The sequence below is a fragment of the Coenobita brevimanus genome, chromosome 64, assembly GCF_032717465.1.
Source record: "Coenobita brevimanus isolate Jiangsu-jjx chromosome 64, ASM3271746v2, whole genome shotgun sequence".
In the NCBI taxonomy this organism is placed as follows: domain Eukaryota; kingdom Metazoa; phylum Arthropoda; class Malacostraca; order Decapoda; family Coenobitidae; genus Coenobita; species Coenobita brevimanus.
In genome coordinates, this window is record NC_137017.1 from 23,305,866 (window position 1) to 23,319,112 (window position 13,247).

At 42.1% G+C, this 13,247-nt stretch overlaps 1 protein-coding gene across 1 annotated transcript in view; it reads right to left on the reverse strand.

Moving 5' to 3' along the window:
* Positions 1–7,621: 7,621 nt before the first annotated feature.
* The window catches only part of LOC145404706 (uncharacterized), a 101,450-nt gene continuing 95,824 nt past the window's right edge, over positions 7,622–13,247 (reverse strand). Inside the window, exons 7-11 of the mRNA XM_080276257.1 lie at positions 12,419–12,560; positions 11,426–11,566; positions 10,000–10,174; positions 9,121–9,327; positions 7,622–8,538 (exon numbers count right to left, since the gene is read on the reverse strand). Of these exons, the coding sequence (XP_080132383.1) occupies positions 7,622–8,538; positions 9,121–9,327; positions 10,000–10,174; positions 11,426–11,566; positions 12,419–12,560 (1,582 nt within the window). The remainder of the gene's footprint in view (positions 8,539–9,120; positions 9,328–9,999; positions 10,175–11,425; positions 11,567–12,418; positions 12,561–13,247) is intronic.

Here is a 13,247-nt window from a genome sequence, read left to right on the forward strand (position 1 = left end):
ATATATATTCTAAGTATTGTATAAGCATTAATAAATAATATCTACAAAACTTACGTATATAATTACCTCAGGTTATTGAACGCATTGTTAGCTTTTCCTCTCTGATGATACATATCTTAAGCCGCCACCATCAGCTGCTTTAATAAACATCAGGATGAATATTTAACTGAGATGTGGTTAACCAAGGCTGAATCGAACCCTTCCCGTTCCAAATGTCTCTGCCAAGCACAAGGCCAGCGTCTGAGGGCAGCAGCAGTGACGTGAACATGTACAGAATTAGTCAATGTGTAAGCTTTTGGCGCCGTTGGTTAATGCCCGTGGGTGTTTTTGTCTAGTGTGAGAGGAAGCTTTTGTATGGTCTGGTGTGGAGTGGTGTATTGTGTGGTGTGAGAGGGTGGTGGTATTGTGCAGCGTGTGTAGTGTGAGAGGGTGTTGTGGTGTTAATGTTTGGTGAGATAGGGTGGTATTGTGAACTGTGTGGTGTGACGGGGTGAGATGGCGTAATATTTGGTGTGAGAGGATGGAATGGTGTATTGTGTGGTGTGAGAGGGTGGTATGGTGTATTGTGTGGTATGAGAGGGTGTTATTGTGCACTGTGTGGTGTGACGGGGTGGGATGGCGTAATATTTGGTGTGAGAGGGTGGTATGTGTATAATGTGGTGTGAGAGGGTGGTATGGTGTATTGTGTGGTATGAGAGGGTTGTATGGTGTATTGTATGGTGTGAGAGGGTGGTATGGTGTGTGTGGTATGAGAGGGTGGTTTGGTGTATTGTATGGTGAGATGGTATAGTGTATTGTGTGGTATTAGAGAGTGGTATGGTGTACTGTGTGGTGTGAGAGGGTGGTATGGTGTATTGCAAGGTATGAGAGGGTGATATAGTGTAGTGTGTTTTTGCTAAAGTTGCCAAAGTGAGCGAGAATTAGGCACTTCGTTTCTCAAATTTACTGGTGACAGACGGACGGACAGGGCCGCTCCTAGAGATGTTCCTGCTTATACATTTGAGTCACTGCCTTAAAGGGGTTACGTATTCAAATTTCCTCTGCAACACCAGTACAACATGGGCATAATACTAATTTTATTACAACTGGTGCCATCAATATCCAAAAGTTCGTCTATACGAATTTCACAATACTAATGTTCACTAAACGACTGAGTATTGCTGCTTATATGAATCCACGAAACAGAACTTCATTATTAACTGACCCTTTTCGTTGTGTATGGTTGCCAAAGCCACGTACAAATACCGCCAAACACGCTCAAAAACCGGTAGAATGCTGCAAAATACTGATTTTGCTTTTTAATGCACAAAATATCTAAACGAAGTATGATGAAAAAAAAATTATCACTAGTTTGTAAACATTTCCATAATGCCGAAAATGTCTTGTTCCTAGCATTGAAGCTCAGACAAGAGTAAACCTTTTAAGGATATTTTACTTAACACCACAGAACCCATGTTTTATCAACATTATCAAAAATTAAATCAATATCCGATTGGATAAAGCAGATTTCCTTTTTTCATTTTATTCCAACTACTGAATCAAGTTAGGCTATGAGAGCCCTTGTAGTAAAGGCGTTAAGCCTTTCAATCAGGTGGCCTTTCTGACGATTTTACTGAGTCTGGGGGGAGACCTCTAGTACTGGAGTAGTTCAGGAGTACTGTGTTTAACTCCTCCAGTTCGAGATGTTCTTCTACACAGAATAAGGTGACCTAGAGAAATCAAGAAGAAACAAGAAGCGGTGCCAAGGCACAGCAAACCCGTCCCCGGTAGTCATTTTAGTGCTGACGTATAAACACAACAGGATATCCAGTCAAAGATGTCACATATCAAGTTTGGAGTAAATCGGGAGAAAATTGACAATTTTATACCAATTTGAAATTTTTGGCCCGACCCCCTGACACTGGCTCCCCTTACTGCGAACCGGGGGGGGAGGCGTGACCCCCCCTGATGTAATGAGGCATGTTTATAGGATGCAGATTTGAAAGATGCACCTTTAAGTTCTGGTTTCATGTCGATATGACGAATCTGAAAGGAGTTATGGCGAAAAAAATATTTTTTCCCGTCCCCGTTTTTTTTTTTTTTTTTTTACATTTTTTGGGTCTACAGCCTGGGCCCAATTTGGCTCAAAATTTAATCAGGTGATCAGAAGGTCATACCCCATCATCCCTGTAATTTTGGTCAAAATCGCACCAGTAGTTTTCGCGTAAAGTTGTTTACAGAGAGACAGACAGACAATAAACAAAGAGACAAACGGAGTGAAAAGAATACCCGTCCCCGTGCCCCTCCGGGGAGGGGACGGGCAATTAAGAAAGTAAAAGACCTGGGACGATGTTAGACAGTGTGACCTCAAACACACGTGACCAAACAGGGAACCTGCTAGAGATCGAGCAGCATGGAGTGCCGCCATTAGGCGAAAGGCCAATGCATGCTAGCATCATGGTTCCTTTATAAACGAAACGAAACGTCACTGGGCTGAGGGGGGTAAAAAAAAAAAAAAAAAATAGATACTTCACTGTCACACATCTTTCCCTGTAGTGAACATAAACATCATGTAGCAGAAAGACTTTTTACCCTCCACCTGACAAAGTAAGAGGAGGGTGTGGTTCTCACTGGGATTAAAAAATGTCCGTCCGTAGAGTTCAGTGGCAGGGCGGCTAGCTGGGCAGAGAGATTTCGTTTCCGGACCAGACCTCAGAAAGTATTCAATAGAGAATCATGAAATTTCACACACTTATGTGTCTTATATTGAACAGGTACCTTTTGATAGGTAGGGTGCTGTGTTTTAATTTTTTTTTTTTTTAATAAAAAGTAATTTAAAAAATCCAGAGATTTCAATGCGACCTGCACAAGGAATCTGAAGGGCCCAGGTTGTGTCCTCAAGGCGTTCTCCTTACGCCCACCTTTAAAAGATGGGGGGGGGGGGATTACGCGCATTGTTATGTGTGCAGGGAGGTGGGGGCTGGGGGGTATGTGCTTGGTCAGATGGAAGGTTGCAATAGCGTAGCGTTGCCTATATTTTACTGCATCATCATAGTGAAGTGGCTAAATAATGAAAACTATATCTTATTATTCATTCCGTTACTGAGGACTAAGCTGGGTATTAAAGTCAGGGTAAAAGTAAGCAGTTTTGCTGACAGGAGAAAATTCTGATGCGTCAGAGGGATATTCATTTCAGGCTAGCGACTGTGTGTGCAAAATATCCGTCTTCATGAAGGCCATAACGCTCTCGAGATCATAAACATCAACGTGGCATCTCACGTAGTAAACATATGGTTCTGAAACACCAAAGTCTTGATATTTAAATAGTTCGACACAGTTACACTAGGTTTGTTGGGTTGTTGGGGGTTAGTAACCTGGTGGGGTGTGTTCTTTGTTTGTCGTAGCTAGAACACAGCACCAAAATTGGGTCATTTCGGAGATTAAAACAATGGTGGATCCATGAACATCATTCGAAAGCATATGGAAAGTAACAGGTGTTATTTAAATAACTTTCTGAAAATTCGCCATACTGCTTAAAATAAATAAATAAAACGAGCCAAAAAGTACCAAAACTGAATTATATCGGAAACTATTGAAATCACTCCAGATGCTACAGACACCGATGGAAAGCTTATGAAAAACTGATAGGTGTTACTCAGCGGGCTTTTCTCAAAATTTGTCAAAATATTGCACAATAAAGCCAGAAAATCGCCACGCTGAGCAGCAGAACTGGGTTGTCTTGGCCATTCTTCAGGCAACAGAGAACATATGCATATCACTGGAAAGCCAAAATACTAAAGAAGCAAGTTTGCTTGTTCGAACCCATCCAACAGTGTTATGTACGGATCCCTAATACATAAACCTGAAAAATTTTCTCGTTGATTTAACTTAAATTTTGACATCAACTTTGCCTGCCACAATCCTCAGCAGTAACCACAAATCAAGGTGTGCAACCAATGTGTTTGTGTGGCTTTCACACTGCCAGCCACAGCCATTCCAAGAGTAGGGACAAGACTTTGCAGCGTTTCATCTCTGAATTTTGAACCATTTTAAGTTTTGTGGAGATAATGGGTGCTGTAATCAAACTGGAAACCTGAAGTATACACTGTCAGTATAGGTTTCGAATCCATTCAGGTCTGATACATTTTGCCACGGATTTTTCTTTCTTATGAAATAATGGAAAAGCATGTTTTAGCTGAAAGTATTAAACAGCTCATGCTACTAGTTTCATTATAAAAGTTATGGGCACAGACGAAGATTTGTTAGTTGAATAGGTGGGACTGACAAAGAAATTCTGAATCTAAACTGAAAAATATGGCATTAATATTCCATGCCTTTACCAATGATTTTTTTTTTTTTTTTTTTTTTAAACTAAATACTTCGTTTTCCAGTCTGTCCCATGTATATCCCATTTTCTGTGAGCATTCTAAAGAGGAATGAATTATTGTCTGTCCATAAACATCATCATCAAGTTAAGGGAACGTGGTTCAAAAACACATACCCAAAACGGGGAACAGAAAGAGCATGGCTTAAAGAATACATCACAGAAGACCAATCACAAACAAAAAAGAAAATGTACAGCTTAACCCGTTCATTCCGACAGGGTCTCACTTTGTTCTTGCTAACTCGATATTTGTATTTAAAAAGGAATACAGCTCTAGTGACACAGGACTTAATGAAGGGGATCTGTAACCCCTCCACTTTCCTCACAAGCCGAATAAATCGTTTGGAGTTAGCAAGAATATAAAATTCGTTACTGAACTAACGGCGTGACATTCATAAAGCACTAGAGAAATGAGAACGAGAAGGTTACCGCTTAAAAATGCATAATATAACACTGACCATGAGCAATGAAAATGAGCAACAGGGCGGACTGAGCCCATGAGAGTACACACACACCAAAAAAAAAAAAAAGCCAAGTAAACAAAATATATATATAAACAAAAATTAGACACGCATCAGTGAAAATGAAGTTTGTCTATATACACTGCAGAAGATACGTGCTTAATATGAAGAGCTGAAAGTCAAATAAACCTAATGGTATGGCTCTGATAATGAAGAATGAATTACCGAAAATGTACTGTATATTAAATGAATGGGGTTCATTTTGAGCGAATAAACAATCATTACCTGGGTCAAGATTACATTAACCCCTTCAGTCCAGTGACCTTAGTTTTTTTTTTTATATCTTCAGACGATTTCATGAAGCTTATGGGACTCTTTCAGGCCATCAGGATATACAGGGTGGTTCATCAAATAATGCACCTCTTCCACGCAGCCGGCCAACATTTCATGTCTTGCAGGAACGGCTCGGTCAATAGTTATCAGTGTCTATCCGCATCATTTATTCATTCGCTTCTCCCACTGCAGTACCGACGGAAGCGAGGTCATCCTAGAATCATATAAAAGCCCTTAAGATGAGTTCCTATTGAGGCGCTATTTACGAACCGCCCTGTATACAGCCGTCAAGAACCCCTTCAGTACCAGGCCTTTCCTAGGTTAACAAAATCATATAGGGATGGCAACAGTACAATAAATACGCTAAGCGACTGATAACTCCCATGGTTTACCCGTTCAGTACGATGACACCTCTATAATTCATTTCAGGATTTGACCTTACCTTAACCCTTTCAGCTGGGGAACTCTACCCTGATTTTGTTGATTTGGAGAAAGCCTTTGAGAGAGTTCTTAAGGAGGCGGTGAGGTGGTCACTGAGAAAGCTTGGGATCGAGAAGTGGCTGATTAGAGAGGTTATGGCTATGTGCATTGTACAGTATGTGGGTGCTCGCATCCATGTGAATATGAATGAAGATTTGAGTGATGAGTTTTCCTTGAATGTTGATGTGCATCAGTCTTGAGCCCCTTATTGTTTGTCATGGTGCTTTAAGCTCTTTCATGTGACTTCAGAAAATGAACTCCCATGGGAGATGTATATTGATCACTTAGTGTAGACTGCAGAGAATGAAAGGGGAACAAAGGAAAGATTTGGAGAATGGAGGGACAGAACGAGGCACAAGGGTTTGAAAGTAAATGCAGATAAAACGAAAAAAACGATATCTCTGGCTGGTGGTAGTACTGTTAAAGCAGAAGGAGGCCATGTGCGATTTGCCCCAGGGGTTTGGAAAGTAATTCTATTTTGTAATGTATTTGTGATACGTGGGTGCATAGGTGATGTAGTGGCACTGAGGCTGACTGCGAGACAATGTTGATTTCGTGTGTGCAGTGTGTCGGGGAGAACATTTATTGTCAGGCGTGAAAGGATTGAACTTGTTGGTGAGTCTCTTGTGTGTGTAGGAGGGTTTTGTTATTTGGAAGACATGTTATGTGCTAGAGGTGGGGTCGGAGCTAGATCTGTGGCTAGGGTAAGGAGTGCTTGGAGGAAGTTCAGGGAGTTTTTGTCTTTCCTGACACTGAGAGGGCTCTCCCTCCGTGCTAAGGTATCTTTGTATGTGGCATGTGTTAGGAGAGTAATGCTGTACGGTAGTGAGACCTGGACAGAAAAGGAAGAGGACATTCGAATACTCAGACGTATAGTACTGACAATGATTAGATGGATATGTAGTGCATCCTTGAATGCGAGGCCTGGGGGAGTGGGGGCCAAGATTACGACTGAAGAGTTGAGGAAGGATGGAGCTGAAGTGTATTTGTATTGTGATGAAGAGAGATAACTGAGTTGGTCTGGGCATGTTGAGAGGATAGAGGATGACATTTAGGTACAGAAGGTGAGAAGTGTGAACGTCGGGGGTATGGCTGTGACCTGATGGATAAAGGATTGAACAGAAAGGCGGCCAGAGATCGAGTTGCGTGCAGAGCCGCCATTAGGTGACCAAGGCCGACGCATGCAAGCATGTTGAAGCCTTTGTAAAAGATACGATACAAAAGTGTGCAGCCAACACCGATATAAGAAGGCTAAACATGTCCCAGCACAAACTACTCAGTGCTTCTGAAATTGTCGTAAAACACAGCGACCTTCCATTCTATGTAGCGGTTTAGTATATAAGCATACGACCCTAAATTTCAAAATTATCACTTACAGATGTATGAGGGTTATTACAGTATATGGCACGTATTCTTGTCGGTTAAGGATGCTCCCTAACACCTCTTCATCCTTAGCGACTTATTTTTGGTTATGAATGGTTAATATCCGTTTGTACGTTATCTGTGCAGAGTATGGCGAAACTGGAAGGATTCATGTAACGCAGAAGAGGACAGTAAGGTGTAATAAAGAATTCGGCTAGGGAAGCGTGCTATGAAACTTCCTTAACCGAGGAGATTACGGGCCTGTGAGTGCCACAGTTATAATCTGGTTCAAAATTATCACTCACAGGTTTAATATTACCGCTCAGAGACGAATGAGCTTCACTATCTGTGGTAGGATTACAACAGAGTTTAAAATTATCACCTAAAGACGAACAGAGATTGACTATCGGTGGGATAAATATAAACTAGTTAACATTATCACTCACAGGTCGAAATCACCATTAACAGGTAGAAAATTACCACACACACATGAAAGGGACTAATTTTAGGCTAAATAATTGTCATACCGTTCGTAATTCTGACTTACAGACGAGTATGGTTGACTATAAGTGAGATAACTAGAATCCGGGTCAGAATTATTGCTATCGACCCTGACCGGATCTCATACAGACGTGGTCATCTCCTCTATTATGGTGATGTTTCGTCGAGGCCGTGCGGAAGGTGGCGGCCGATGGAGTGCAGAGACACAAGGCAGGGGTTCGGGTGGGTTGGTGCATTTGTGGGCGTGACACGGGTGCATACGGAGACCCACACCACCATACCCACTCTGCCCTAGCCTCGCCAATCCTTCCGGCTCACTGAAGCTCACTCCACTCGCCTGTCGAAGTTTCCGACCGGCCAGGTGCAGTGGTAACCTTGCTGGGCTTGTTGGCTTCGGGAGCACCTTGGGTCTGTCCTCGTCATTGTTATCCTGGCCGTTGCAGCTTATATTTTCGCCGCTGCACTCGTGGTAGTAGTGATTGTTAGGGTGATAGGATGTTACACAGTCCGTCATATAGTCATAATAAATGCCCTCCTCGGATATACAAGTTAGGAGTTCCGGCTTTAGTCTGGGCTCCATTATGTCGACCGAACTGGCGAAGGAGATGGTCTTACTCAGCTTATTAAGTGACTGATTTTTGCTCTGACTGGTGGGGTCGACTGGATTGCAAGGCAGTGGCGGAGTTGAGTCCGCTCCGCATGTACACACTGGCGCCGGGTTAATACCAAAGCCTTTACTACTACCAATACTCTCCCTGCCAACACTACTACCACCACCACTACCACCACCACCACCAACACAGTCCCTACTACCACTGCTCCCACCGATATTCCTTCCACTGCCATTTTCCTTGGGCAGGGGGTATGGGGCTTCGTGGGCCAGATGGGAGTCGACGGTGGTGAAGTTAACGCTGGTGTCATGCTGTTTGGTCATCTTGTCCTTGAAGTAGTTCAGGAGGAAGAGACACGACGCGCCGCACAGAAGGAACACACTGGCCAGGAAGTAACCCGTTTTGGGGTTACTCTCACTGATGTAACCTGTGGACAAGACACGTTCTCAAGTCTTTGCATCTGACTTTGGGAAATGCCCATCTTGACATATGATACAACGATCCAACAATAATATCTTTATCGATCTGGTAGGAGCATAGAGACCTGGAACTAAGCTACTCTATCCGGACACTTAGCCTACCCAGCTTTGAGATTATTTACTTAATCTTGGTTCTGTCACATGAGTATTTGTACCTCAGGGGAGTCCCTAGTAGCGTAGGCCTGTATATAAACTTTCATACACTAAAGCCATACCCTAATCTCAGTAAAATCATCTAGGGTAATGAGAGTAAATTTGTATAAGATCACACCTTGCTCAGTATTATGCAAGGGTGACCTATTCCTTGCCTTAATGAGCAACACACCCGACCGCATATTTCCCTTCTGTATACTGTTTTTTCAGTACATCTAAAGTTATGTTATATTCAAGTTGTAATTATCAGGTAAGCATGGTATAAGGTTCAGCACAGCCTGATGCAATAACAACAATACGCCTCTGGGCATGAATCCTGTTGAATGTAAATCAGTTTCGCACGGCATTATTTCAAAATCCAACCAAATAAGACTAACCTATAACCGGTATTCCAATAAGCACAGGAAGCGCTGTTGCCCCTTGTATAAACGACCACGCCCTTGAGAAATGCCGCGCCCGCACCTTCTCCAGCGTCAACATCTGGAAGCTGTAGTGCGCCCCGCCCAGCATCACACCGTACAGCCAGTTGAACAACACATACCCATGGTAGTCCTGGATGGCTGTTAGTGCCAGCATTGTTACACCTGTGGGTAGTGACTGTCGTTAGAGGAATGCAAGAAGAAGAAAAACAAGCACAGCAAAATTTTACAGCTGCACTCCACAGCAGGTGACTATGAAAACTACAGACTCACAACAAAGGCAAGTAATACCGTAGGGAGCTTTAATGGATGCCCATAACAGTAGCACAGTTAGCCCTAAAGCCTGTTTTTTGTAACAGGACGATTCCAACTGCTAGGTAACATTTTCTCTCTAAATCTCCTTTATCATCGCTTCCCCTTGAAAACGACCACGCCTTGCCACTGTGTAATGAGAGAAAGACTAACAGATTATTATATCTCGACTACACTAAGACAGACAATGAATTTTTCTTTAAATCCCAAACTTCTCCCGGATTAATTCATATAAACACTTAACTTAGAATCAAGGTCACTATTTCACTTTGAGGTACCACCAGGTTATAGTAAAGAAAGTCCTCCCCGAAGGTCTCACGGTCTGTCTAGGAATCAAAACCCTGGACTTATCGGTTGCAGACCAAGCGAGCCTCCGACTACACTAGCACTATCTCCTGAGGTTGGGCTTCGAGGCTGCTTGAGGTGGCTGCCAGCTGCTGTTCGGAAAAATTTAAGTTTTTGTACTGTTTGGGGTAAAAAAAAAAAAACTTCAGTTTTTTATCCGTACCCAATCCCGCTGCTTACCCAATCCATACAGCGCTGCCTGACATAGATACTGACGAGAAATGAGGCACTGGTCACTTTGCCGAACCACAATAAGGCCGAATCCGATGCACCCAAGGGCGTAGGCGAATCCCAGGAAAGTCTGAAGAAGGATGAGAGCCGAATCCTCCAATCCTTCACGCTGGGCATCTAGTACCTGTTAGGGAATAATAATAATAATAATAATAATAATAATAATAATAATAATAATAATAATAATAATCTATCTATCTATCTATCTATTGCCAGACGCCATAATCCCGTAAGGGGTGGCCATTGACTTTTGAGTTATTTGTTTTAAGTGGAGGGATACTAACCCTCCACCAACCCACTTGTTGACACGTAGGGAGCACGTATGGTTTGGTTATATGGTTACCACCCAGCGTTGTAACTGGTTTCCTTGCTTACAGGAAACCATTTGGCTTGTCACTCAATGTAAAGCCACCTGTAAAGGAAAGAAAAGCAATAAAAAGTGACAGGAAAGATGGGAGAAATGGGAAGAGAGGAGGAGAGGCACAGGAAAAAATGGATAAAGGCTAAGGAAGAAGTAGGCAGCACTACATCAAGTGAGTGGATGACGGTCGCCACCACCTACCAGTATAATAATAATAATAATAACAATAATAAACGAGATGTGCAGTGTCTTTCTGTGCATTCGGAGAAAACATGGAAACAGCCAATCCAGTCCTGCGATATGCACAGTATACCGATCTCGTTGAAATCCATGTGGTCACTTTCTTTTATTTCTTATCGCTTTTATTTTTGGAAGAGGGGCTGACCCGTTCAAGACACGCTGCCCAACCATTGCATTACGGATGGGAGTTCATTGTACAACATGTATTAAGATATCAAAGCCATGTCTGCCTTCTTTCACAATTTCTGATAATCTTCAATTTGCTGAGGAAGACTTACCCCCTAAATATCAAAATTGGAAAACTATGCAGTGGAAGACCTTCCCAGTAACCCAACAGACTCACCTGGTGAATGTCGTTTACAACTTTCCCCTATTTCTGAGCAGTTTTATTACAGGAAGTGGGACTGACCCCCACAAGAACCATGGGGGGAGTGGGCACTTTCTGCAAATATCGTATTACGGCTGATAGTCCATTATACAACATGTACTAAGATATCAAAACCGTATCTGCCCTCCTATCACTATGTCTGAGAAAATCTTATATATCTGCTATATCGCCCAACCTACATTTTTTCCTAGGTCCGTTCGATTTCATTCACGTTTGACCTGGAGAGATTAGATGGGGCCTTCATTAACCCTTCCACTGGGTGAGGTCTTCCCAGAGATTGATAATGATTATAGACAGTAAAAATGAAACTTAAAAATAAAACACTGAATTGAAGGGGTATCAAGGAAAGAGCGTACAGTTAAAGAGAACCAAATTTACGAACTAACCAAAAAGAAGAGTGGTGTGTAAAGTCCTGCCGAGGAGAGTGCAGCAGTGACGAGAAGTACACGCACCGAATGTAACTTGAGGCAGGTTATGTCGAAGTATGGCGGTTTCTCTGAGTCAATCTTGTGTTTGTCTTTTACTTGCTGGGAACAGGAATGATTATATTAAAACTAACAAACATACCCCTGCCTAAACAGGGACTACGCCGACCACTAAAAGATAATTACGCTCATTACTGACATACCTGAAGGCACACTTTCCTTTTAAGTCAAGTACAAACATTCTCTACGGTCATAAGTTACTCAGTTACACAGCATTACAAGTAGCATCTTCAGGGCATTACACCATTCCTCTCTTATTCAATGCTCGTCCCGGATCCCGCTGGCACATACGTTCTCTCTCAAACTGACTAGATTGTCTCTCCGTGCAAATTTCACAATTTATATGGCTTGTCTGTCACACGACTAAAGAGAATCCTCACAGTCCTGGCTGACAAAATATATTTAAATCCCCTAGAATGCCTCACATGACTACATTAATGGCCCGTGAAGCACCCAGTTTGGAGTTTTTCCTTCAACTAAGGTAATGTCAGGCACATCTTAGTGGTCAGCGTAATCTGGGGTGGGATACTCAAAACATATTTACGATCCACTTCCCTGCCGTAACTCAGACTTCTTTTCGTACTCTCCTTATCAACACTAAAGAAAAGACGTAACCTGTGATAAGTTGCCTCTCCTAAGCTTTTATTTTTTTCTGCAGGAGAAAAAGTAGATAAAGAAAAACGGTGCGCGTGACCTGTCCATCTTCTCGTATAAACAAATCTTAGATACGACAGGGACACGATCTTAAATTCGTTTGAGAGTCTCCTCCTTGGTGCACAACATCACCTACTGACATCTGGAAGGCTATGGGATCCAGTAGGTACTTGGTATACGTAAAAATATAATCACAAATGTACATAAACCTTCCCTGCTATCACAATCTCCATGCCTTACCTTTCTCTTCTGGTTCTTAAGGTGTAATATAGCTCTCCTCTGTGGGTGATAGAGCGATGCTGAGCGATAGAATATGCCCAAGAAGAATGCTGAGAACACCACACCAGTTACTGCTTGTAGCCCTAACCTCCATCCTACTGACCTGTAGATACATAGACAGACAGATACACATATAGACAGACAGACAGATAGATGGATAGACAGACACATAGACAGACACACAGGAAGATAAATGTAGATAATAGATACATGGAAATGGACAGACAGAGGATAAAGACAGGCATAAAGGAGAGAGCAGGGCGCGAACCCTCGTTCTCCCATGTACGAAAACGCACCCTCTACCACTGTACCAGAGGCTCCATATATATATATATATATATATATATAGATAGATAGATAGATAGATAGATAGATACATAGATATTGATAGATATACAGATAAATAAACAGATAGATAAATAGATAGACTGATAGATAGATAGATAGATATGTATGAATAAAACTCACCCAACAGCGTCTTTTATCAAATCATGAATGGAAACATTATAATTACAGGAACTGGGAAAAGAAGACTAGTGTGAAACTGATCAGGGCTGACAAATAACACCACATCCACCTAAGCCACTCCTTTATGAAGAGACGTCTAAAGGCCAATTTGTGACTGAAAAATTACAACAGCTGATAGAAATAAGGGACAACACTGAATATTATAGGAAAATTAACAATGAATGATCGCAAAAGGACATTATTATTAGTCTGATAGCATATTAGAACAAGGAGGTCTAACATTTACCTAAGACACAAGAACAGATATTTAGGGTTAGAAAAA